The sequence below is a fragment of the Alligator mississippiensis genome, chromosome 6 (genome assembly GCF_030867095.1).
Source record: "Alligator mississippiensis isolate rAllMis1 chromosome 6, rAllMis1, whole genome shotgun sequence".
Taxonomy (NCBI): Eukaryota; Metazoa; Chordata; order Crocodylia; family Alligatoridae; genus Alligator; species Alligator mississippiensis.
The window spans coordinates 91,790,386-91,815,443 of record NC_081829.1 but is presented as its reverse complement, the minus strand read 5'-3'; the positions used below and the strand labels follow the sequence as shown (position 1 = coordinate 91,815,443).

The following is a 25,058-nucleotide window of genomic DNA, read 5'->3' as shown; positions in this document are numbered from 1 at the left end:
TTTCTTGGTCTGAATGGATCTGGTTCGGTCCAGCTTGCCTGCCTAAACTTGCTGGTTTTCATATCACATCTGCCTTGGTTCTTATGAGTTCCTAGAAACAGCTGCAGGAGCTTCAACCTGCAGTTTGTAATCTGGAATCATAAATCTTATGAATGGTCCTTTAGAAAGTCAAGAAACTTTTGGCAAGCCCACTAATTCACCTACCATCATCATCAAGACCATGATCCATGAGCTACTGATGAGCACATGATGGCCAACACATTAGCCTGGAGTCACAGCACTCTCCTTAGCTTCAGTGACTCATGGGTCTGTTTGGCAATATTGTGATTATGAGCATTTTTTCACAAGCACAAAAGCTCTGATCCCCCACTATGCCTTTCCCTTCCAAAACTGCCATTTCCCCATTCTTCCGTGTCAGATACACCATTTTATCCACTAGCCAGGCCTTTTGAAGGAGACCTGGTTTCTTTCTGGAGCCTGATTCCCCATTAACACCCATCTATCTACTGAGTTCAAAGAAATGTTGAGAGTCTAGTTAGGCATGGGCAATTATTTGGGCCCAAGGGCTACATAGGCTGTTTTGCTGAGCTGTTGCAAGCCAGATCAGCGCGCCCAACCCGCCCCCCCCAATAACTCACCAAAACTCCCTATGTGGGATGGGGCCCTGGACTGCTGTGTTCAGGAGTGGGAGGGGCAGGTGAGGCTGGGATCACAGGGAGGGGTTGTGGGGCGGTGACAGCGCGGGGCTGGGGCCAGGACTGGGTCAGAACCATGATCTGCTGCCTGCGACGGGCATGAGCTCCACGGGCAGGGGCACACAGGGAGCGGATCACAGCTCTGCCCTTCCCCGGCCGCACACTGACCCTAGTCCCGGACACAGCCCGCCACCCACCCACCCACCCTGTCCGCCTGGCTCCCCAGAGCTGTCTGGGGCCAGGATCTTGGGATAGTGACAGCATGGGATCAGGGCACAGCTGAAAGCTGCTGCCTTGCTGGGGGGGGCTGCAGCTCCCGTGAGGGGGGCAGGAGAGCTGCAAGCCCCATGGAGGAGGCTTGGGAAGAACTTAGCCTCCATCCCTTGTTCCCTTACCCATCTCCTCCCCCAGCCCAGGGCACACAGCCCATAGGTGCAGAAGGGAGGGGTGTGGACTTGGCAGTGACTCCACATCCCACCATTTGCAGTGGCCAGACCGGCCAGGGAAGGGGCCAGGGCTGGGGGAGGCCCTGAGGCACCGTCCCGTGCCAGTTCGCAGCTTGCTCCAGGATGCCTGCATGGCAGCAGCAGCCCCCAGCCCCACTGGCTTGGCGTGGGGCAGAGTGGTGCAGGAGCAGCAGCGGGAGCCCACAGGGAGGGTGTTGTGTCTGGGGCCAGTCTCCATGCAGACCAGCCTTGGATGCAACTCCCTGCCCAGCCCCACGCAGTGGCCCTGGTCCCGGATGCAGCGCCCTCACTGGGGCTTCTGCCACTGCTGCTGCCTCTGCGCTGCTCCGCTTCACACCAAGCTGGTGGGACTGGGGGCTGCGTGGGTATCCCAGGGTGAGCTGCAGGCTGGCATGGGACGCGGGTGCCCCAGCGCTGCCCACTGGAGCGAAAGGCCACACTTAGGGCTGGGCAAAAATCCCTCTGCAAGCTGGATCTGGCTCACAGGCCATATTTTCCCCACCCATAGTCCAGGTAGTTTAAATGATTTCCTTGTAACAGCCAGCACCAAGCTGAGCCAAGTATGTGCCGTCCCAGACAAAGTGCTGAGCACGAGGCTGGATCAGGTGCAGAATCACCCCCGAGCTTCTAGAGCTTCTGTTGCTCTTACTGCACACGTGAAGGTGGTGGCAGATGTGGCTGCACTGTTATCTGTTTGGACTTACTGGGACACTCAGACGAGTTCCTGTTTCTCGGTACAAAACAAATGCCTGGCCCAAGCACAGGACACCGTGTCTCTCTGCTCTTGCAGACTAGCTTGGATAATCTTCGGTTGTTGTGCTTGGAGAACAATAACCCAAACAGGTTTAACCTCTGGCAGTAGCAGTGAGGCATATTTAATTGCAAACGTTATGAAGGCTTTAGTCCTGATAACACACAGCAATCCAAGGCCCACCTTATCCGGGGCCTGGAACAACTAATTCCTTCTCCTGCATTCTTTCCGAGTGACCTCCTTCGGTTCCTGACTGGCATTTTTCTGGCATTTTTCCTGAATGTGACAGTTGATCTCCCAACTGTTCCATAAAAACACAATTTTCCTTATCTGTGGGGGGCCTTTCCCAGGAGCTGAACTGACACAACTAGTCCTGCCACCGACTGTTATGTCCATTTACAGGACAACACAGCTCACTTCTCCAAAGCAATCTGTGGGCTGGCATCCCAGACAAAGCTACCATGCAAGGGGCCTAGGGATGGCACTGATTTGGCTACAGGTTTCAGACAGACTCCTAACATCAAAAAAGTACTGTGCACAGACTGCCTTCACTGACTTGTTTTTTATGCACTATTCAGAATTGTTTCCAAACATACACCAGAAACAGTGCAACCCAAACGAGAACAGGAACTAAAGCAGTGGTTCTCAACCTTTTTAGGCTCAAGACACCCTGTGGAAACTACCAGCTCTTTGTTTCCTCTCATTTTTTTTACTCCAGGAATCAAAATAATGCTGCAAAGACCTCAGAAAGACCACAAGAAGTCAGAATGTTTTTGACACTATGGATTCCTATTTGAAATCTCTAGGGTTATCTCAAGGGTGTAGGTTGTAGCCTATTGATCTAAGGACATAAGCAGACAAGGTTTTTTGGGAAAATCTGATATCTTTTATTAGACCAACTCAAATAGTTGGAAAAATTCTTCTTTGCAAGCTTTTGGGTATAAATATCCTTCATCCAGCTGAGGAAGCATCTGCAGTTGTTGTGTGCTCTTCCCGGATGGCAGGAATAGTAAAGAAGCCAGAGGCTGGTCTGCATGCAAGAGCGGCAGTCAGTGAAGATGTAAACTGAGGAGTCAGTGGGTGAGAGACATTGAGTTTCCCCACCTAACATTGCTAACTGTGGCACTCCATGGTACCCTTGAAAGGATTTCAAGATACCCCAGGGTGCAACAGCACTCTGGTTGAGAATCAATGAACTACAAGAATGGACTTCAGTAAAAATAAATATATCCCACTTCCAAAAGACTATGTGAATGCTGTGTAAAACAATGCTCTGAAGGTCAGTGAACTGGCACTGTCAGACCAATGCTCTGCATGCGTCCTTCATACGCTTAGAGTCAGAAGCACTAGGAAAAAACGATCAGCTGACTTCTTATGCCATGGTGATGGATAGGGGAAAAGGTGGTTTTCCATGTAGCTTTTAGGGTTTTGGAGAATGTCATAAATTGCTCCTGAAAGCAAAGAGAAAGTCATTGCAATCTGCAGAGCACTGATGTGTTTCCCCATCAAACAACCTAGCCAAGTAATGGATCTCTTCATTCTGCACCAGATGAAGCTGCTGAGAGGACAATCCTGTGGGATATGGCAGTACGGAGGTCACATGGCCCTGGGTAACCTTGATGTGACAAGTTCCACATCAGGGCTCCTGGGCTGCAAATGCCACACTTAATGCATGCAGAGTAAAATGCATTTTTGGCAAAGAAAGCTACTGTGCACACACAGGGTAGGTCTATACGCTACGTACAGGGAGGAACTATCAGACAACGTCTAAGCAATCAGTCCATGCTCCACCTCCTATTATCGGCCTGGACATCAGGAAAGAGTAGTCAGCAGCGTCACTGCCTTTTCTTTATGGAAGAAGTCAATGGTCCTCAGCCTCCCTCCCTGAATCCTACCTGATCACAAGGCTCCTCTGCTACCCCTGTACCAAGAAGCGTGGCAGGAGGCCGCATTGAATGTTGTCACTACTCAGTCATGGTCATGAGTGCTGCGCATCAGAAAGGAGCAGTAACAAGGAGGGGATATTTTCTATGGCTCTACTGGAGACAGCAAGACAATGAGAACAAGAACCAGACTAGCAAGTTGCTTTCACAGTATGGAGCCAGGCTGCAGAAAGCACCCGAGGGACCTGGTTATCCAGCAGCGTGCAGACAGGCTAGTGAAGGACTGGAGGGGGTTGACAGCAAGGCTCTAACTACAAAATGCCAGGCTGTCTCAAACACACCTGCTGCCATGCTTCAAAATGGTGGCAGGGGCGTTTTAACTAAAGCTCGTTTGACGGACTTTTTTTAAAGCACCCCCACTGCTATTTTGAAGCATGGGAATGCTGATACATGAGACGTGGAGGCTGGTGCACGCTAATTAGCACACTCCAGCAGACTCAATTAATCGAGTCTGCTCCAAAGTAATTACAGCACATTGGAGCAGCCTCCCAGCGTATGTACAAGCACCCTTTATGCCTAAAAGCTTGTCTAACATCTCTCTCAACTATACTGTTGGTCCAACAAAAGCTATACTGTTGGTCCAAATAAATCCTGCTTCTTACAATATTCCCAGGACCATCATGGCTACAAGACTGCAATTGCTTCTCAGAATGGCTTGTGTGAGATGGACAGAAACCTGAGTGAGTCACCAAAGAGCTCTGTCACCAGAGCCCAGCCTAATCTGCTTTACGTAGAGATGACTGAAAAATGCAATTTGTATCTCTCAGGAGATTCTGACATTTCAAAATCTGTTTTTATTTGAGCTCATGCAAAACACCAAAATCTTAAAATATTTTGGGGAATGGAGATTTTAAAACAATTGGATTCAGATGCATTTATTGACAGGAAATGTTTCTATGATGTCATTCAAATAATGTAATTTATTCTGAAATATTTCATTTGGACTTTTTAATCTAGTTGTTTTTTTTCTCATGTTGAACCATTTGTATCATATTAAAATCAACATGAAATATAAAAGTCAAGATATGAGGGCAAACAAACAAGAGCCTATTTGATTTTCCATCATTTTGCCATCAACCCATTCCCTGAAACCAGTTGGTTTCAAAGACAGAGTATATTCCAGGAAAACTGCTGAGATGAATATTTTTTGACAAGGTGTAGTTGTAAAGACACCTGCTGTTCAGCCTTCTGTTGGACAGGATTTAGTTTAAAATAATACTTTGCCTGTCCACAGCAGAATCTTGATGCAATTTATAAGCAATTAAATATAGTTTTACAACACAATATAGATTAAGAATGACGATACCTATTTGACAGCTGTGTAAACTGAGGCTGATCAACTGATCCTTCCAGAGCTATTAGGTGTCAGTGAGAGGCAGAAGCAGAACTAGATGCACTTGCCCCCAGCTGCCCTGAAGAGAAAGGGGCAGGGAACAAGCTACAAGAATAAAATTAATCCAAGGAAACAATTCAAATTATACAAATGCTTCCAAGATCAAGAAAAGCTTTCCTTGAAAGTGTCCTTCTCAAGCACGGCACACCACAGTCACTTGGAAAGATAAAACATGTTAGCCAGCATGTTCTAATAAATCATTAGCCAGTATGGATAATCCAGAGTTTGTTGTCTCTTACCAAAACGGAAGTTGTGCTTGCATCTACATTAGCTCCTTGAATTTAGTACTCATTAGTACACGTGGATGTGCTTTCTTAAATAAGGAATAAGAGGGAAGTGAAATTTCAAGTCTACTGAACTCTTAACATGCACAAAAAGGGCATTGCAAAAGGGCAGACACAAAAAATTGATGCCTTTAAAACAATTAAAAATGACTTATTTAAATAAAGAACTCTGGCTAGGAAAAGAATACCATTCTTTTTATAAATGAATCTGTTTAATTCATTTGAAATGATGGCAATCTATATTAAATTCTATATTTACAGAATGTGTCATTATCACCCAAATGATAGAACAATACAGAAATTGGGCTGGAAGGGACCTCCAGAGGTCATCTAGTCCAGCCCCCTGCTTGAGGCTCCTGGGATCTTCCCTTTCCAAACTATCCTATACAAACAATTAAACTCTACCTAAGACTACCATCAACCTTTACACAACATAGACCTAACAGCCTAACCTGCTACAGGTAAAACGGAAGAACCACGGCAGCCAAAGTCTTGCTTTTATTAAATTAAATGATGTTCCCAAACATTCATCGCTAAACCTGAAAAGAAAGTCAAGCCATTGGACTGAGACAGTCAATGGCTACGCACCTGGAACCAGTTGGGTGAAAAGCTATTTCCTGTTGTCAGTGCAGGAAGAATATTTTCTTCATTTCAGTTTATTTAACCAGCTCAGTTCAATGACTAGTTCATTCAAAGTTAACCAACTATTGGGCAGTTAAAACAAGGAAGAAAGCTTGTTTTTCCTATTTGATCAATGTATAAAAAAGGTGTGGGAGGATGAGATCTACCTTTTTAAAATCTTGTTGTACACAATCAGCAGAAACAAACCTATTGGATTCATTACGTAAAGACAGTAGTTCCTTAATTAATAAATCATTTAAGATTTCAATGCAGAATTTTGATAAAATCCCTTTAATTCTGTAGGGTAGTACTATTTAACCAAAAATTTAAATTGCATCTTTTCTGCATTTTTAATTTAAACCTCATTGCCATCCACATGTAGCTTGCAAAGTCACAAGTAAAAAATAAATCTAGTAAAGAAGAAATGTGGCATATACTATTTTTATATGCAAAAAGTAAACAGTGAGAATATGAATAAATATAGAAACTGCTTGAATGAAAGCATTCCTACAGGTGCCAAGCAATATCATGTATTTATAAACCTCAATATTTTTATTACAAAGTATCCTGACAGTGTGAAGCAGATTGCATCTGTGCTTAATATGGTGCTAAAAAGAATATAACCAGAAAGACAGAGAAACTCACAAAGGAAATGGTAAAAGAACTAGTTTGGTTGTCAGCATGGCTGCTTTGTTACACAGAATGATTTTTGTTGAGAGTCGTACATAAGAGGAATCACTGTTGGCGTCTCCTGGCTTTTTTTTAGTCTTACATATGTCGAGTATGTCAATACTAGTCTATCCTGGTTTCACTGCCAGCCTTGCTGAAGGTCTCAGATGTATAATGTGAGCTTTATCATAACTTAATTCACAGAACAGGGATCCTGAATCATTAACAAATGTATCTTTTCTCCCAGGTGTCTATTAAGCACTAGCTTAGTATTTATTATTACAATAGGACCCAAGAACTTCAATCAAGGTGTCAATGTGCTAGGCACTATACAGACAGGAAATAAAATAAATCCCCAACCTGGGGAGTTCACGTAGCAGGAGTCAGATGAAAGGCACACAAAACAGACTGGGATGAACAAAGAAAATGCTGCTGTGTAATCAGTGTGATTATTCACATAACTCATTTATGTACATGCACAAATAATCACTCAGACATGCAACTGGCACTCATTTTTGAAAATGGCCTGAAAAAGGGACAATGTGGTGCCAGTCTTTAAGGAGGGGAAGAGGGAGGATCTGGGAAACTATAGGCTGGTCGGTCAGTTTGACCTTGATACTGGGTAAAATTTTGGAAAAAAATTTCAAGAAGTCCATTTGTGAGAGACTAGCAGAAAGCATGATGCTGAAGGATAGCCAACATGGTTTCTTATGGGGCAGGTCATGTCTGACCAACCTCATCTCCTTCTATGATCAAGTAATGAACCACTTACATGTTGGAGACGCAGTTGATGTCATATACTTGGATTTTTAAAAGGCCTTCGATATGGTCTCCCATGACGCTCTTATGAAAAAACCTGGGGGAATGTGGGCTGCCACACACACTTCCCTGTGCTGAGGCCCTTTCTAGGCTAAGAGACTTAATTTATGTGGCCTGCTCACCCTGTTACTGCACCCCCTCCAAAAGGGGGAAAAGAAAAAAAAAATGAACGGAACAAAATATGGAGTTGGGTGGCTTATTGCGTTGTTTCACCGGCCCTACAGTTAGGGTTTGATGGGGTCCCCTCGTCGCTCCACCTGGGGAGTTTCTTTGCATCTGTCCCTGCCAACACTTCTTCTGTACCCAGTACCTGGGAACTTTCAGGGAGATGACCCGTTGTCTTCCCTGGGTCTGCTACGGCTCCTTCTACTGGGCTGTTGCTCCTTTCACGCCGCCGAGTGCGGCTCGCGATGCCATTCTCCCTCTACGCTGTCTGCAGCGTCCTGCCCCTGATGTCCCACAGTCCTCTGAGCTTGAGTTCCATGCTGCCCGTGCTAGGAGCCTCTGCCACCTGTGTTGCTGCTTCCTGTCTGGATCCCCTTTCCCTATGCAGACACCGGCCATCGCCAGTGTAGAGAGCCTCCGCCGGCTCTCCTGCTCTCTGTCCGGATCTCCTGTGTGAGCACCAGCTGCTGGCAGTGTAGAAAGCCTCCGCCGGCTCTCCTGCTTTCCCTGCTCCTCCTGACACAATCCTTTTTGTTTCTGCCGGCTGGTGATTGCCAGTGATGTCACCGGCTGGTCTCAGCTGAATAAAGACGCGGCTTATAACCCGCGCAGGCTCCCCTCTTCATTCTTGCAAGGCCGAGTGTCCTATTGTAGGTAAGTAGTTTTTTTGTTTTTGTGTTTTTATACATGGCCCCCACTCCCGGAGTCCCCAGGGTGCAGCTCAGGGCTCTTTTGTCTGACCACCCCCAGAACACTAAGTTATGGGGAAAAGTGGTCATGCTAGGGGATAGGATGAGGATCCAAGCAGACTTGGACAGGCTGGAAAGGTGGGTGGAGTGGAACCAGGTGTAGTTCAATAAGGAAATCAATAAGGATATCAATAAGGATAAATGCATCTGGGAGAAGTAACTAGCAACATGAATATAAGCTAGGTGGCCAGCATGATGGCTGAAAGGGACCTCAGGGTTATGGATGATCACAGAATGAACATGAGCTGCCAGTGCAATGCTGCACTGGGATGTATTAACTGATGCATTGTGAACACGGCTAAGGAAGTGATACTTCCTCTCTACTCGGCACTGGTGAGACCCTAGCTGGAGTACTGTGTCCAGTTCTGGGCGCTGCACTTCAAAAAAGACATGGAGAATCTTGAAAGCGTCCAGAGAAGGGCCACATGAATGATCAAGGGCCTGAAGGACAAATCTTATGAGGAAAGACTAAGGGATCTGGGACTGTTCAGCTTGGGGAAGAGAAGACTGAGGGGGGACTTGGTGGCCATCTATAAGTATGTAAGGGGTGAATATCAGGAGCTGGAAGAAAAACTGTTCACTAAGGCACACCAGGGGATGACAAGGACCAGTGGCCAGAAACCATTAGAGAATGGTTTCAGGTTGAATGTAAGGAAGAACTTCTTTACAGCAAGTGTGACCATAATCTGGAACAGCCTTCCCAAGGAGGTGGTGCAGTCCCCAACCTTGGAAGTCTTCAAGAGGACGCTGGACAGGCACCTTGCTGGGATCATTTGATTTTCGCAGTATTCCTGCCAGAGCAGGGGTGGGGGAGCTGTTGCTGCTGCCTCTCCCTGGCTGGGTGGGGCCAGGGCTACCACCACTCCCAAGTTGCCCAAAGCTAGAGCTGCTGCCCAGAAGGTAAATGGCAGGAAGGTGCAGAAGGGAGGGGGGACAGGCAGCAAGAGGGCAGGCACAGCCATGGGGGGTGCAAGAGCAGGGGAGGCCAAGTAGCAGATGACAGGGAGGGCATGTGGTGGGGAACAGGCACCTAAGGGGAGCAAGGAGTAGGAGGTCTGGTTCTTGATCCTCACCACTGCTTTGAGGGAGATGCATTTAAGATGTCTCTCCAATAATTAGATTCTGTACGTGGAAAATCTTAACAAATTTATGTATAGAATCCAATTAAAACAAATTTATAATTTTCCATGCACAGAATCTAATTATTGGGGGCTGTATTAAATTCAAAGACATATTGGATTCAAGTAAATATGGTAATTATGTATTTTCCAAAGGGAGAGAAAGCTGGTAAGAAATGTATACTTCATTTTTAGGTCAAAAGAGATGCATCTTTCCAAATGCAAACTGGTGTTGATAACTCAGAGAAGTAACTTGGAAAGGGAGTTTGCATAATCCTAAAATGTCTGGTTTTCATTTGAAACCAAGTTGAAGTTGTTACAAAATTGCTCCAATCCTTGGAAAGGGGTGATAAGTAATAAGTCATGGTCCCCTTAATGAGAATCACACAATGGACTGAGCAGACTCTCATTCTCAAACCTAGATACAATTTGGTACTCTTGTTTTTAAAGCACCTTCACTAGCAATACCACAGAGAAAGCAAAATCTACTTCTGTGAGTTCAAAGATGACCTAGATTCTCTCTTTAGGCTTTTAAGGATGACCTCTAAACCGAAAGGCTGTGGGTTCCAGTCCCCCTGGTAGTCATGGGTGAAACTGCAGTAGAGGTTTACTGGAATATGGGCTGAGCCACTTTGCTACTGAATGCACTTTTTACCTTGTCTCTTTTGGGCATCCATGTACAAATTAACGACTTCGGTCCGTGTCCCCCCGCCAAAATCAATGTCCGTCTATACTATGGACTTCTAGCAAAAAAGTGCCCTGATTCTAGCACTAGGTCAATGGCACGAGTGGGAATGTGTTGCCAAAATCCCCAATGTCGATACATCCAACAGAATTAACTTTGTTTTGCAACTGATTTCCCTCCACCTCAACCCCCAACTAAGACTCAAACATCCCAGACTTACAGAGGTCAGATGAATGGCCACTGTTGTTTGTCACTACCCTCTTGCTCCCTCAACTATTTTTGGTATGCTCAAAAATTAAAAGGCATGACACAAACCAAACAATATTCTTCCTAGGGACACAAGGAATTAAGGCACAAATGTGCCTTCTAACTGCTTTAAAAGGGGAGGAAGATGTGTTGTTCTGGGGTGCACACCAGGTGTTATGATCTGTTACATCTGTTCCTGATCCTGTAGCCATGCGAGGGTAGCAAAATGACTCTAATTTTGTCCCTGACTTCAACAGCATTAAAGATGCAGGAGTTTTTTTACACTTAGGTCACTAAGGTCACTTAGGTCATCAGTAGCAAGCAGGTAATGGTAAATGTTTATATCGTTATGCTTTGATACTGATACAGCTGTTACTTCGGTCTGGACCCAATGGTTTTCTCTACTTTTTGTGCTACTGGTACCTCTTAGCCTCCTACATTTCTGCATCTAAATGCCCAGATCCCACAAATCTGTTTTACAGATCAGAACTAAGAGGCCCACAAAGGGTACATCTACACCAAACTATAGGTGTGATTAAAAAGGCTAGGTTAGGCCCACTTTGTATTGTCCCCAGCACTGACCTGTCCCTGCTCACGCCCCAGTTGTGCAGGGAAGCCCTCCAAGGACATCCCTCACAGCTGCACTGAACCATACCAGAGACAGAGGTCTTGAGAGCAGCCACAGAGAGGGAAACCCCTATAGCCATGGCACCACATCTCTGGGGTTAGGTTGTGCAAATAGAAGCGGGTAGGAGGAGGCTGCTCAGGAATATCCCCACTCAGACATGCTGGGAACATGATGTAGACCTATCCCAAGTTATTAAGGCACTTCTGCAAGCTCATCATGAACTCTGTAGCAGAGCACAGAAATGAAGCAGGTTTCCCAAGTCCTAAGCTCTACCCAGCCCTTCCTCTCTATAGATCTGCATTAACTATGTTGCCTTCTCTAACAACATCAAGACAATCAATCATGACTATCAGAAAAAAGTGACAGCTATGGTTCCTGAACAGCACCTGCCACAAGGACTTCTATGTATATAAGATGATCAAAAATTTTTGGAGAGGGAAGGCTACAAAGGGATTATCCCAAGGTATAAAAGGCATCATGCTGTAGAGCTGAAGAGAAAGCACAATGCCCATTAGCAAATGTACTGCCAAAAGCGTATAGATACCTGATCCCCACTCTCTCCCCCATCCAGCAACCAAACTAGGGAGACAAGATGGGCCCAGAGAAACTTTTCCCTGTATAATTTTAGGAACATGTCAGGAAAAGAACAAGTGGATAATTCTTGAAAGACAAAGAGCAGAGGAATCCTACTACCATACAGCAGAGTTGTAAAAGGCAGCGTCTGCTCTGGGGGGTGGTGGACCAGCTAGTGGCAGTGGCTGCCATTCTCATCCCCTCAATGTCAGCGCCCTAGGCTTGTACCCTAGTCACCCACCCCTAGAGGTGCCATTTTCATACACAATGGAGAAATTGGACACTGCATAAAACAAACACAGCAAATGAGCAAGCAATCCTCAGTCTCATGTGGTTGAGGAGAAAATACCTAACTTCCATAGATTTCATAGACATTAGGGCTGGAAGGGACCTTGGAAGATCACTGAGTCCAGCCCCTGGCCCGAAGGGCAGGAAGTCAGCTGGGGTCATAGGATCCCAGCAAGATAAGCGTCCCATTTTCTCTTGAAGGTGTTCAATGTAGGTGCTTGAACCACCTCTGATGGCAGGCTATTCCAGACCTAGGGGGCTCGGACAGTAAAGAAATTCTCCCTTATGTCCACCCTGAAACGGTTTTGCAGTAGTTTATAACCATTCAACCTTGTCATCCCTTGGGGCGCTCTGGTGAACAGATGTTCCCCCAGATACTGGTGGTCACCCCTGATAAACTTATAGGTGGCCACCAGATCATGGCCTGAGCCTGCGCTTTTCCAGGCTAAAGAGCCCAATAGCTCTCAGCCTATCATTGTAAGGTCTGTTTTCCTGACCTCTAATCATGCGCGTGGCTCTTCTCTGGAGTCTCTCAAGCTTCTCCACATCCTTTTTGAATTGTGGAGCCCAAAACTAGACACAGTACTCCAGCTGTGGCCTCACCAAGGCTGAGTACAACAGGAGAATGACGTCCTGGGATTTGCCTGAGAAGCATCTATGGATGCAAGCCAGCATTTTGCTCGTTTTACTAGCCGCAGCATCGTATTAAAGGCTCATGTTCATCGTGTGGTCAATGATGACCTCTAAGACTCTTTTTGCACTGCCAAGCCTATAAGGATCCTGCAGGTTTTTCTTCCCAAGGTGGAGAACCTTGCATTTTTCGGTGTTAAACACCATCAGGTTCTCGTCCGCCCATTTCCTGAGCCTGTCCAGGTCAGCCTGGATCACCTTCCTGTCCTCAGGTGTGGATGCTTTGCCCCAGAGTTTGGCCAGTCTGCTTCTGATTCCAATGTCCACATTGTTAATGAAGGTGTTGAACAATATGGGTCCAAGGACAGAGCCTTGGGGGACCCCACTGGTCACAGGGAACCGTGACAATTGACTTCCGTCAGTTACCACCCTCTGGGTCCGACCACAGAGCCAATTTCCCAGCCAGCGGATCATAGTGGACCCAAGGCCACAATTGGCCGGTTTTGCCAAGAGGTGATCGTGGGATAACAGATCAAAGGCTTTTTTGAAGTCAAGATATATGACAACAATCTCTTCTCCCTTGTTCAGGTGATAGGTCACCTGGTTGTAAAAGGAAATTTGGCAGAGTATGAAAACCTTTGAGGAACACAAGTCAGCTCTAGGCTTTAGATTCCAGCTGATGGTCCTAGTCCCTCTCTATTATCAGAATTTACATCTATACAATACTGTTCTGCCTCTATCTTGTGGCTGCTCTGTCTCCATCTACATCTCCTCTCTCTTGTATTTTGCTTCACATTTATCAGGTTGTCAAACGGAAAAAAGTTAATGAGCCCAAACATAACCCATTATATGTTCAGAGCTATTTGCAGGCATTTAGCCTCATATTTCCTGTTAACATCAATGAAATCCATGTAGCTAATTCACTGTCTGGGACTTGGAATATTTAAGAGGTAGGAAAGACTTAATTATGAATGAGGTTTGTTCACATTTTGCCTCAGTGCTTCAGGAATGGAGGTGAAAGGATGCCAGAAGGAAGAGACGTGGATTTAAAAAGCTCTTTGTAAAAAAAACAACAAAAAACAACAACAACAAAAAACCCGAATCTTTCCTTCCTTAGGATAATGCATTTGGAGTTAAGGAAATATATTAATTATGTACAAAAAGGTAAAGGTGCCATATAGATTCAGTTAATTCCAGCTGAAAGTGGGAGATTAATTATTCAGGAATTTTTCCTTCTGTTTTCCACTGACGTAGCATGAGAAGATGTTGGAGTGTTTTAGGTCTGTAGTATTCAAGAGTTACAACCTTTGAATTTAAAGGTATTTGCTTTCCTATGAAACCATTCCAAACCAGCTGCAACATCATTTGCCTGAACTTTGAAGAAACAGAGATGAGCAAATTACACGTTAACAATGATGCAAAGAAGAAAAATCTTTAGTGGGTACCTAGCCTTTTTCCTTGTTACATCAATCAGTCAATCCCTGTTCCCATCTTTCCTTTTTAAAATAAGCTTCCTCCGTAATCAACTTAAAAGTAACCATAGGAAACTGCCCATGGTATATAAGACATAAAACAGATGCACTGTACAAATTAAATTTTGTTCTGAATAGAAATGAATTTAAAATACATTATTTTAAAAAAGGGAAAAGGCATCAGAACAGATTGATGATGTCTCCAATTCAGTCTGCAAAAAGAGAAATAGAAGAGATCTGGAATATTTTATGCTAATTAAAGTTTACTTTTTGGTGCCAGCAAGCAAGACTCCTCAGCCCTAAGTGTACTCTAGAGTTGAAAAGGTGAGTGGTGAATCCTGGAAGAACTACAGTTGAGTTGTAAGCCTTACAGATACAGCCAGTACACATTTTTATTTTTATATTTTGGTGGAACTTCGCACTAAAATGGCTAGAAACCCTGCCAACTGGGTCTGGCTACTTGCTTCTATATACAAAGACACAGAACACATGCGGTAAAAGGGACACACTTCCCAACAGCACTCTTAGGGGTAAGAATCATCTGTTAGTGTGTGTTGATAAGGCAGCTTGCCGAGTAGGATCCCTAAACAGATCGTTGTCACCTTTGGGTACAAACATAAAATAATTTATTAGTATTAGAACCTGTGGCTTTCATAAGGGAATCCAGGAAGCAGTAACATCAGGAATGTGTTAGTGTAATGGATTAAAAAAAAGCACCATCTTTTATAAAATAAATGTCACATAGGTAGCATCTCCCTAACCAGTCTGTAGGAAACTAATCCAGGAGGTGCAAGCAGGTTTTTTCCACCAATATCTTTTATTGGAATTATTCAGTTGATAATGCAACTATAGGGTGATCACTGCTACAACCATGCTCCCCCTGCAATAGGAAGCAATTCTAGGAGTTGGATGGTCATTTCTTGGACTGCCGAGCTCCCGGGGTATCTGCAAGAGTACATAAGGCTCTGGAGCTTCCCTTGGGCACCTGGATTATTCCCCAACTGATTGTGTTGAGACATTTACAATTTATATGAAAATGCAGGATGCCTTTTGACAACACCAGGAGTAGTGCTGTCTGCTGGCGTGAGAAAGAGAAAAATTACATCTCAAGAAGCCTTTTGCCAATCCCCACTTTGCTAAGTGACTGGCTGCTTGAAAAAACTTTCCTGAGCTTCAGTCTACTCATCTATAGAACAAGGATATCGTCCAACTTTGCCCTTACAGAACAGCTAGGATTGCAAAGCAAGCACCATTCTTCCCCATAACACACAGATGATCCAACACCAGTAGGAAAGGCAAGACCTCTAGAGAAATAAAGAAAGATCGAAAACAAGACTAAGGCAACCAAAGCAAACACGCTTCAGAAACATCTCTGCATTATCAACAGGAAGAACCTGAGGGTCTAAGAGACTTTTCTGTCCATAACTCCTATGACTCCCAGAGGTAAAAATCAATCGGTGTCATCTTATAACAAACTGCTGATGGACAATTTTCATATTTGATTTTAAAAGCGTTAAAATGAAGCAGCAAACCACATTCATCGTCCAGCCAAGCCCTTTGTGTTTCTTCTTTTCTCTCTCTGTTTTTTTTAAAACATCACCAGAGATTTCAGTCACTGTAATAGCCTGCACTAGAGGTACTATTCAGACAATTCTGGTGGCACTATACTTACAGGATAATGTAATTAAGTTAAAATGTTGCAGATTAGAAACCAGAATTAATTTCCCCTGATGTAGCCCTTTTTAATTTAAATAAACCTGTGCAATAACACAGGAAGAAGTCTAGGGCCTACTTACTCCAAAACCACCTATTTCCTCAAACAGAATATGTGCCTGTAAAGGAACATCGACTTTTTCTTTCAAAATATCTTCAGACAGAGATTGTAGTTACTTATTCGGGATTGGGGGCTGGACTAAATGACCTCCTGAGGTCCCTTCCAACCCTACTTTGCTATGATTCTGTGATTATAAGTATATGCTTTTGCCACTCACAGAACCCACAATTAATTTACAGACCTTTCTTAAAAACTAAAACACATTTCAAACTTTAAAGGACCCTGGACATTGAGAACCTTAGAAAAGATAATGGAACACTTACTGCTGGTGCTGGACACCTCTTTCGGACTGAATGACATTGGTTGAGCACACATTTGACAGAGACAGTCCCTTCCATTAAAGGTAACTCGGTCTCCTGGTGGAAATGGGCGCCTGGAATGTGAAAGAGAAAAATGAGTTTAAGCCAAGGTTATCCTCGCAGTTTTATACTCGGCCTTGTGTCTTCAGTCTGCTGCCTTCCTCCGGGTACAATCAGTATCTTACAGAACCTCAGGCCAAACTATGTCTGAAATGTGGCCTTGATAAAGCCAGGCAGCTGGAGGAAGTCCAAAGGATAAATGCTCCACAGTCACAAGAAAAGCAGAAGTTAGACTGACTGTACTGTTGGTTTCCAGAAGCTATCAAAATGCGTAGCATCTATGGAGAAGCAGACAGTAGAGTTCGCGTAGACTCAACAGATCCTGCAAGGGTAGTGGCAACATGACAATGATGAACCCCAGCAGCATGAAAAGACAGAAAAAGGGAGACAGTTCATAGGGTTGGTCCAGAAATATAGGGTATGACTACACGGCACAGTACAACTAATGCAGAGCTAGCTCAAGTACCAGAAGCAGCCTTGCTGTGAGATCTGGGCATCCCACCCCCTTGCACTAAAGCAGCTGCTCTGCTTCTAGTACCTAAGCTATCTCTGGTATTTTGGCATAACATTGCATTGTGCCATCCAGACATACCCACAGAGCTGTTCAGTTCACAAGCAGAGATAATTATATTGAGATTGGTGGAGTTGCCCACTGAAACAGCCATGTTCCTACTGGTAGAACTCTGAGCAGATATCCACACTACAAACCCATAATTGGCACCTTTGCTGATGCTGCTGGTGGAGAAGTTAACGGGCTACTGAGACTGCCATTTCCTGGCATCGCCAATGTAAGGTGGTACAGCACAATAGATACCTGTACTGCTGCTGAGCCTGGCTGTACTCATTTAGTGGATTAATGCAAAATTTCTGCCTTCAAGGCTGAGATCCAGCACCTTTACTAGCACTCAGCTCAGTAAAACCAGCCCCAAATTCCTGAATCTCCAAGTCTTCTAAAAATGGAGTAGTTTTCATTTCCTGCTGCACGCTTTCTGCAACCCAGCCCACTCGGAACTGCTCACAACTACTTCACAAATCAGCACCAACCAGCTGACTGGTGGGATTGGGCAGAGCAAGTCTGTCAGGGTGGCACAGCCAGCGATGCTTCAGCTTCAGCTGTGCTGACTGTACTGCTGCTCCAGCCCAGTGCTCTTGCGGTGGGCCCGGGGCCACGTACTGATACCTGGGCTGCTACCGTGTGGGCTCTCGTCTGTTCTGACAGCTTGGGCAAGAAGTCCTGTCCTCACAACTACAACATCAGCAAGAGCCAGTGTTTTGGCCATGGAGCCACCAGGAATAGAGCATCAGACCTGCTCCCTGTCTCGCACAATGGCCAAGGACAGCCTCAGTTAGGCAGCAAGGGTGAGGGAGCTCCCGCAAGTGGGGACAGAAGTTTATTAGAGTGGGGGTGTCTGTGGCCATGATCAGCCAGTAGCCACAGCAGCAACAGGGACAGGGCAGCATCAGTGAGAAGGGGCAGCTGCAGAAAGCTGAGCAGCGCAGTGAAACCTAAGAGGGAACCTGTAAAAGTAGGAAACCTACCAAATTTCCTTTCCATTTCCACATAAGGATTTCCCACTTACACAGACTGAATGTATGTAGTTCCCAATTAGGCATTCCAGGACTGCAGACATTTTTTGACTTGAACAGGCTTCTGGCTTTTACAGGGTTTATCTTTGAAAGGCTACTGTATAATGAAAAAGGTATTCATGCTCCAAAGAACTTCTAGTATAAAGCACAGAATCACAGAATCATAGGTCGTGCGTAGATGAAATGACGGGTATGTGTGCACGACACTTTAAAGCTAGCTAAATGCTTCTGCACTGCTTTAATGGTGTCAGCATTTGCATACCTTGGCAGCATATTGTGCATTAATTCCAGCTGCTGTAGGAAATTTGGCAGCATAATGCGCCTTAAATGACTTTGGGTGTAACAAACTAAAACTCCTCTGAGGACTTTTAGTTTGCTGCCCCTACAGCTGCGGAGCGAAGCACTGGGCTCCGTGCAACTCGGGCTCTGCAGGAAGCCCGTGCAGGCAGCCTGACAGCAGCCTGGGAAGGCAGGCTCCACCCAAGAAAAGCAGCAAGCCTGATGTTTTCTGGTTTTTCCCCTGGAACCTGCCTGCCTAAGCTGCGTGGGGGCCTGGTGCTTCCCTCTGCGGCTGCGGTGCCCCCAGGACCGCCTGAGCCGGGTGCCTGCAGGCAGGTGCTGCTTGAGGGAGGTCTGCCGCTGACACAGAGGGAAGCACCAGCCCCTCTCCCCATAGCAGCCCAGGGATGGCTCCACCTGCTGGCAGCTCACCCTCCCCTCCCCGCCACCAGAGAGGCAGGTAAGTCGATGTGTGCATAACACAGGGGTTTAAAGGGACCTAAATTGAAGTGGTGTTTTTAAAAACCCACTGCTTCAGTTTAGGGCCCCCATTTTGTCTACACATGCCCATAGGAAGAAAGACTGGAAGGGACATAGGGCAAGAGACAAAAGATGGATACAACAATTAGGGCAAGCAGAAAGTGAAAGTGAGAATTATGATCAATACAGTAAGCAGTAGTCACAGCACACCAACTGTCTAGCCATCGAACCGTGGGGATCTTCTCTAACTCCATTAGAAGACAAACACAGAACACTAAATGTCTGAGACCGATGAGGACAGATCACTACAGTACACTGTGCTAGCATAGCAACATTACTTCCATTACCCATGTTAGCATGTTCAGAGCTAGCTCGGGTATGGCCACGTGGTACTGCATTGTGACATATAGACATGTGTAGGATGATCCTACAGCGCGAGCAGCTGCAATGAAATGTTATTCTCTATCTGGTACATTTCTGTTTCAGAAGATGCTATTTCTGTTATGTCACAGGTTCGTCCCTTCTTTTATCATATTCTTCTAGTAACTAGGATAAAATCATTGTGACCTTTGAATATCAGGTTGCTTGATTATATGAAAGAATCCAGAAGACTGGGAAGTTCTTCCTTCTCTTTCTTTCTTTCTTTCCTGTGCCTTGCATAGGTTTAAAAAAAAGCACAAAGCACCAGCACTTTGTTTAATTTCTTAAACACCATAAAGAATGCTTCTTTGACAGAAACTGATTAAAATTTTCACATAAGAACATGCAAAAATATTTCCCAGCCAAAGGAAAACACCCCAGTCCTGGAGACACATATGGACATGAGAAATAGGACTCATGCAGAAACTGCTATAGATTAATATGAAAAGAATTATGGTTGTCCTTAAGGGTCTGCCAGCCCTGGGAACTACTGGACACTGGTGAGTATAGCAGAGATGAAAGAAAAGGCAAGGTACATTGGAATAGGATTGGGAGCCAGGGGCCTTGACCAGGGGATAGCTCCTTTGTAGATGTGAGAACCAGCACCTGGCCAACACACAAAGGATGGAGCCACTGATTTCCAGTGAGAAGCATGAGCTGCTACAGTTTGAGCTACAGAGCTGCAAAGGAGTCTCTAGAACTTACGAATCAGTAGGCTAGATTGGGCCCAAGAAGTTAACTATTGCTACAACTTTCCCAGATCTAAAATGGGGTACTGAAAAGCTGCTAGTTCTGAGCATGGTTGCTTAAAAAACCCATATGCTCTGTGTAACATGACCCTTGCTTCAGCATGTAAAGCCCAATATTAAATTCCCTTCTGGATGAGAACAGCATTTGTGAGTGGGTACAGAGGATGATACCAAACAGAATCGCTTTGCTAGTAGATGCTTCCTAGATAAATGAATGGTGTTATGAGTCCCACAAGGTCAGGCCACAGAAAAATATTCCTAACCTAACACCTTTTAATGGAGAACTTTTAGAGTTGTGTCCAATGATGATACAGCTCTCCCTCTCTCTTGTGTTGGGGTTAAAGCCACAGAAGCTGAAAGGGCCAACTTACTTGCAAATAGTACAGGCAAAGCAATTCGGATGGTAGGTTTTGCCCAGAGCTGTCACTACTTCTCCTTCAACAAATTCACCGCAGCCGTTGCAGCGGGTTCCATACATGCGCTGGTAATCCAACGTGCAAAGGTACTCCCCGTTCTTAATGAAAAAGCCTCCTTGTGCCAGGTCACAGCCACACACTGGAAAAAGCAAACACACAAATCAGTAAGAGATATGTTTAAATCAGATCACTGGGTCAGAACCAGACCCCTGCACTTCAGCCACCCAAGCGTCTGCAGAGATGAGTTACTTAACAAATAGGGTGAGTTTGGTGGTCTTGGTCTGTCATTCAATGAGTGTTAGTCTTTGTCACCAGTGCGCTATGCCATATGGTAATGATGACCAGCATACCCTGGCACTAGAATATAGTATTCCTGTGCTTGTCTCCTTCCCAAGCCTGAAAACCACCTTATTGAGTCTGCCTGTCTGATTTCATTCCAGTGCTCTGAAATTATCTTATGAAGAGTCCAAGGAAGTGTATCCTTGGGACCCACCAGGACACCAGTACAGATGGGGGACAGAATTTAACATTGCCATTTATTAGAGAATATTAGAGAATACAACTCCTTAACCTGAAATTGCTCCTAGTTGAATTTAAATGAATTTCACCAACCTTAACCGTGACAGAGAGGCTTTAGTGGACAGTTAACTGAGGCTGTACCCCTTTTTGGTCCCTGGTGATGCAGATTATGCAGTAGTGTGGCACCCTGCCTGCATGCTGGGGTTGTGGTAGATGCAGGTGTGCCCTACAGACAAGCGCTGAAGGACAAGGGGTCTGCCCTCATCAGGTGCACTTTGCATTACATTTGGTCCTGATCAGCAGCAATTTACCTCTTGACTGTGCAGTGACTGCTTTATAATCTGCTCACTTCTCATGGCTGATTTATGGATGCAGACCTTGAGGGCAGGAGACACTATGAAAATGCAGGGGCTGAAAAGTGCCACCCCTAGGCTGGAGGTCACAGTTGGCATGACCAGCCAGGAAGATCCTATCACAATGAATACTTTTAAGCATTAAGGGCCTACCCTGCCCAGATAACTGTGCAGTGAGAACAGCAACTTCCTGGAAACGGAAGAGCTCATTTGACTAGGATTCTGGGCAAGGGTTAGGCACAGCCTCAGGTGGTGCACACAGGGACTTGGCCTTCCACTTCTGAAAGCGTTTCAAACTCCAGCAGGCAGGATCTCCTCCCACCACCTTGCAGATCAAGGAGAGGGCAGAGAGGATCCCCTGGGACCAGCAAGAGCACCAGGTCACCCATTACACGGACCCTTACAGTCAATAAGAAGTCTGTCTGCAAGAGATAGGGTGAAGCCCCGAGTGATTAGAGAAATCTCTGCAAGGGAATAGTTAGAACATGGAACTGAAGTTTGAATTCCTGGTTCCCTCCCACTTCTGCCACCGCCCTACCAGGTATGTCTACACAGCACAATACAGTGGAGTATAGAGATATCTGGCCTGGCTTGAAGACTGGAAGCATGGAGCCCTGACCCAACACATCTAGATTTCTTCTGGTAACTCTTTTATTGCTAACTTAGCTCCCTTGACACTTCACTGCACAACAGAGACATAGCTGCCGTATGACCTCGATCAAATCATTTCAGCTTCCACCGCTGAATAGTTAAGTGGGGGGTGGAGGGGTTAACCATGCAGGCATCAGCTAAATTTGCTGCTACTGTTTCATCTGTCTGCACCTACCCACAGTATGTGAAAGCTGAACCAGGACATCCTATCCCAAAAGAAGCAGGGTTAGTAATACAACAGTTCTATTTCACTCTTTGTGGGATTAAACATAAAGATGGAGCAGAATCAACTTATACGCGGATAGGAACAATCCCAGAAAACTGTACAGCTTCATCTGCCCATCACCAAACAGGGAAATGAACACACAGGCCAGTGGGGATCATGGTATTTCCCTGCCTGCCAAGAGCGTTGTGCGGTTTCGCTCAATGCTTGTGAAATGCTTTGAGATCTGGAGGCCGAAGGTATGATAAGAACAGTAATTTTGTTTTTCAAACAGCAGAAGTTACCAGGTGACTTAGCAGAAAAATAATGCTGGTGGAGCTGGCAAGGGAACTTCCTCAAGGAATCCAAGAAAAACTGACCCCAGCCAACAGGACAGTTTCCCAGGGCTGCTATGTGGGGCAGGACGTTTCCAAAGGCTCATTTCTCTGTGCTCCACAGCCGGTTTGCTGTCCTGGCCCTGTGCCACCAAGATCCTACGCAACTACAGCAGAAAGGAGATGAGTAGAGGTCAACTCCTTGCTTAGGAGTTAGGTAATGCAGTCACAAGCAGGACACTCAGCATCTCTCTGACCAGGGCTCCCATTTCACAGAGAAGCCAACAGACCAGGACAGAAGAATCTTCTCAAATCCAGGCTCAAACACCTGCAATACTGATATCAGCTTGGACTGCTGACGTTTATATCAGGTTACATTATTCAACAGAACAGCATCACAGGGAATATTATGAACCACTCTGTCCTCCTTTTAAATGTAGCTATGAACCCTCACCAGCTCTGAGCCACAAGAGGAGCAGGGGACAGCCAGGGCAGGTCAAAGTTAGGACACTTCACTGTTGATAGGGCTCCTTTAAAAAGACCCTTTTTTTGTAGAAAAGGACCTGGGGGTACAGTAGACAATAAGCTGAATAGGAGCCAGCAGTGTGCGCTTGTTGCCAAGAAGGCTAACGGCATCCTGGGCTGCATTGGTAGGAGCACTGCCAGCAGATCGAGGCAAGTGATTATTCCCCTCTATTCTGCACTGGTGAGGCCACATCTGGAGTCCTGTGTTCAGTTCTGGGCCCCCACTACAGAAAGGATGTGGACAAATTGGAGGAAGTCCACCAGAGAGCAAAGAAAATAGGGGGCTGGGGGACATGACTTGTGAAGAGAGGCTGAGGGAACTGGGCTTATTGGCCATTTCTAGACATGCTCAGCATTTTCTAAACCATGTTAACCAATTCACATCACACACTTTGAATCAAATTTCAATTTGAATTACGGGTTAACAGACGATCATTGGCACCTCCAATTTACTAGCATTGGAAGTAATTAGGAGGCAATAATAAACCTGTTTAAACACTGCTGTGGTGTTACAGTTATCTGAGCACTGCGCGACTGACCTGATACCCCGTCCAGGAGAGGTTGTTGGCACATTTGACTTTGTAAAGCTTTGTGCCTGATTGGCTCCCTTGTGCTGCAAAAATCCAGTCAAGTTTCCCTCGAGGGGACTGATATTTGCATATCTGAGTTCCTAAAGACTGTTTTTCCTAAAAGCAACGCCGTATATACATGTTAATTCATACTGTTTAACTTGCCTAATTCGGACAGCCCTAGTCTGCATTTAACTTTAAGTCTCATTCAATGGATTAGTTAATTCAGATTGGAGCCAATTTTAATTCAAACTGTAGTCGTCCATGTGTACATAGTGGCAGCTGCAGTCTGGGTTAAGCCTAGAAAAACATCATGTCTATAAATAGCCATTCAGCGTGGAGAAGAGAAGACTGAGAAAGGATTTAATAGCAGCCTTCAGCTGCCTGAAGGGTAGTTATGAAGAGGATGGAGCTGGGCTGTTCTCAGCGGTGGCAGATGACAGAGCAAGAAGCAACGGTCTCAAGCTGTAAGGGAAGTTTAGGTTAGATAGTAGGAAAAAACTTTCTTACAGGGATGATAGTGAAGTACTGGAACAGACTACTCAGAGAGATCTCCATCTCTGGAGGTTTTTAAGACCCATCTAGACAAAGCCTTGGCTGGGATGATCTAGTTGGTGATGGCCCTGCTTTGAGCAAGGGGTTAGACTAGATGACCTCCTGAGGTCCCCTCCAACCCTAATTTTCTATGACGCAATGATTCTACGACTCATTTAAATCACATGCTACTAAGAGAGGGCTGAGAGGCATCAGTGTCTCAGTAATGCAGTACAGTAACTTGTTCCAAAAAACAAAAAGGCCAAGATGCAGAAGAGATGTACTTCCAGCACAGTGAGTCCCAGCTTCCTCCCATTCTCTAGTCCAAGGAAGAGATTGTCTTTATCAACACAGTTATATATTCCAGTCTCAGGGGAAGAGACAGTTCTAGACATGGAACAGACTTTTACTATTTAATATATTAGCACTGTCTGGTAGCAGACACTACTTTGCAAGCACACATCTCTTTTAAGAGGCTTTCATGCCTGGTTGGCATTTCCCTGTGAAACAATGAATATTTTAGAAATGTTCTGCACTTTAGATTAAATCCTTCCCTAAACAAACACTTCTCCCCTTCCCCACCTCAACCCCAGCAGTAGAGAATACCCAGGCTGCTCGTCTGACATTGCATAAATCCTCATCTGCTGTAGAAACACCATGCCCTGCTTTCCTCAAACCTTTGAGATTCAGGGGGGTTTGCTTATTATATCTTATGTGCTGGGCCACAGCAACAATACTGGGCACATCTTTTGAGTGCAAACCCCTTGTCAAAAAGGAAAAAAAAGCAGGCATTCAAACCCCAGAAACAAGTCATTTCACTCAGCCACGCTATACACCCTATATAGCTCATAATTCACTGAACAAACAACTGACTGTTGATCTTTAGAAGAAAACAAGGCAAATAGGAATAAAAAGATACATACACATGGGTCCACCAGACAAATCATCATCATGAGAATAACCGTGATTCTGATGCAGATGATTTTGAAACCCTGCTGCTTTTAGGTAAGTGTTTTGTATTCAACATACAAAAAACTAGAGCTCTTGGTT

At 45.2% G+C, this 25,058-nt stretch overlaps 1 protein-coding gene across 18 annotated transcripts in view; it reads right to left on the bottom strand.

The window, feature by feature from the left end:
• ABLIM1 (actin binding LIM protein 1) overlaps positions 1 to 25,058 on the bottom strand; it is a 324,221-nt gene that overhangs the window by 121,361 nt on the left and 177,802 nt on the right. For all 18 annotated transcript variants that reach the window (XM_059730123.1, XM_059730116.1, XM_059730108.1 and 15 more), the window contains 2 exons: positions 20,276 to 20,459; positions 16,294 to 16,403 (listed from right to left, as the gene is read on the bottom strand). In XM_059730123.1, the coding sequence (XP_059586106.1) occupies positions 16,294 to 16,403; positions 20,276 to 20,382 (217 nt within the window). In that variant the 5' untranslated portion in view covers positions 20,383 to 20,459. The remainder of the gene's footprint in view (positions 1 to 16,293; positions 16,404 to 20,275; positions 20,460 to 25,058) is intronic.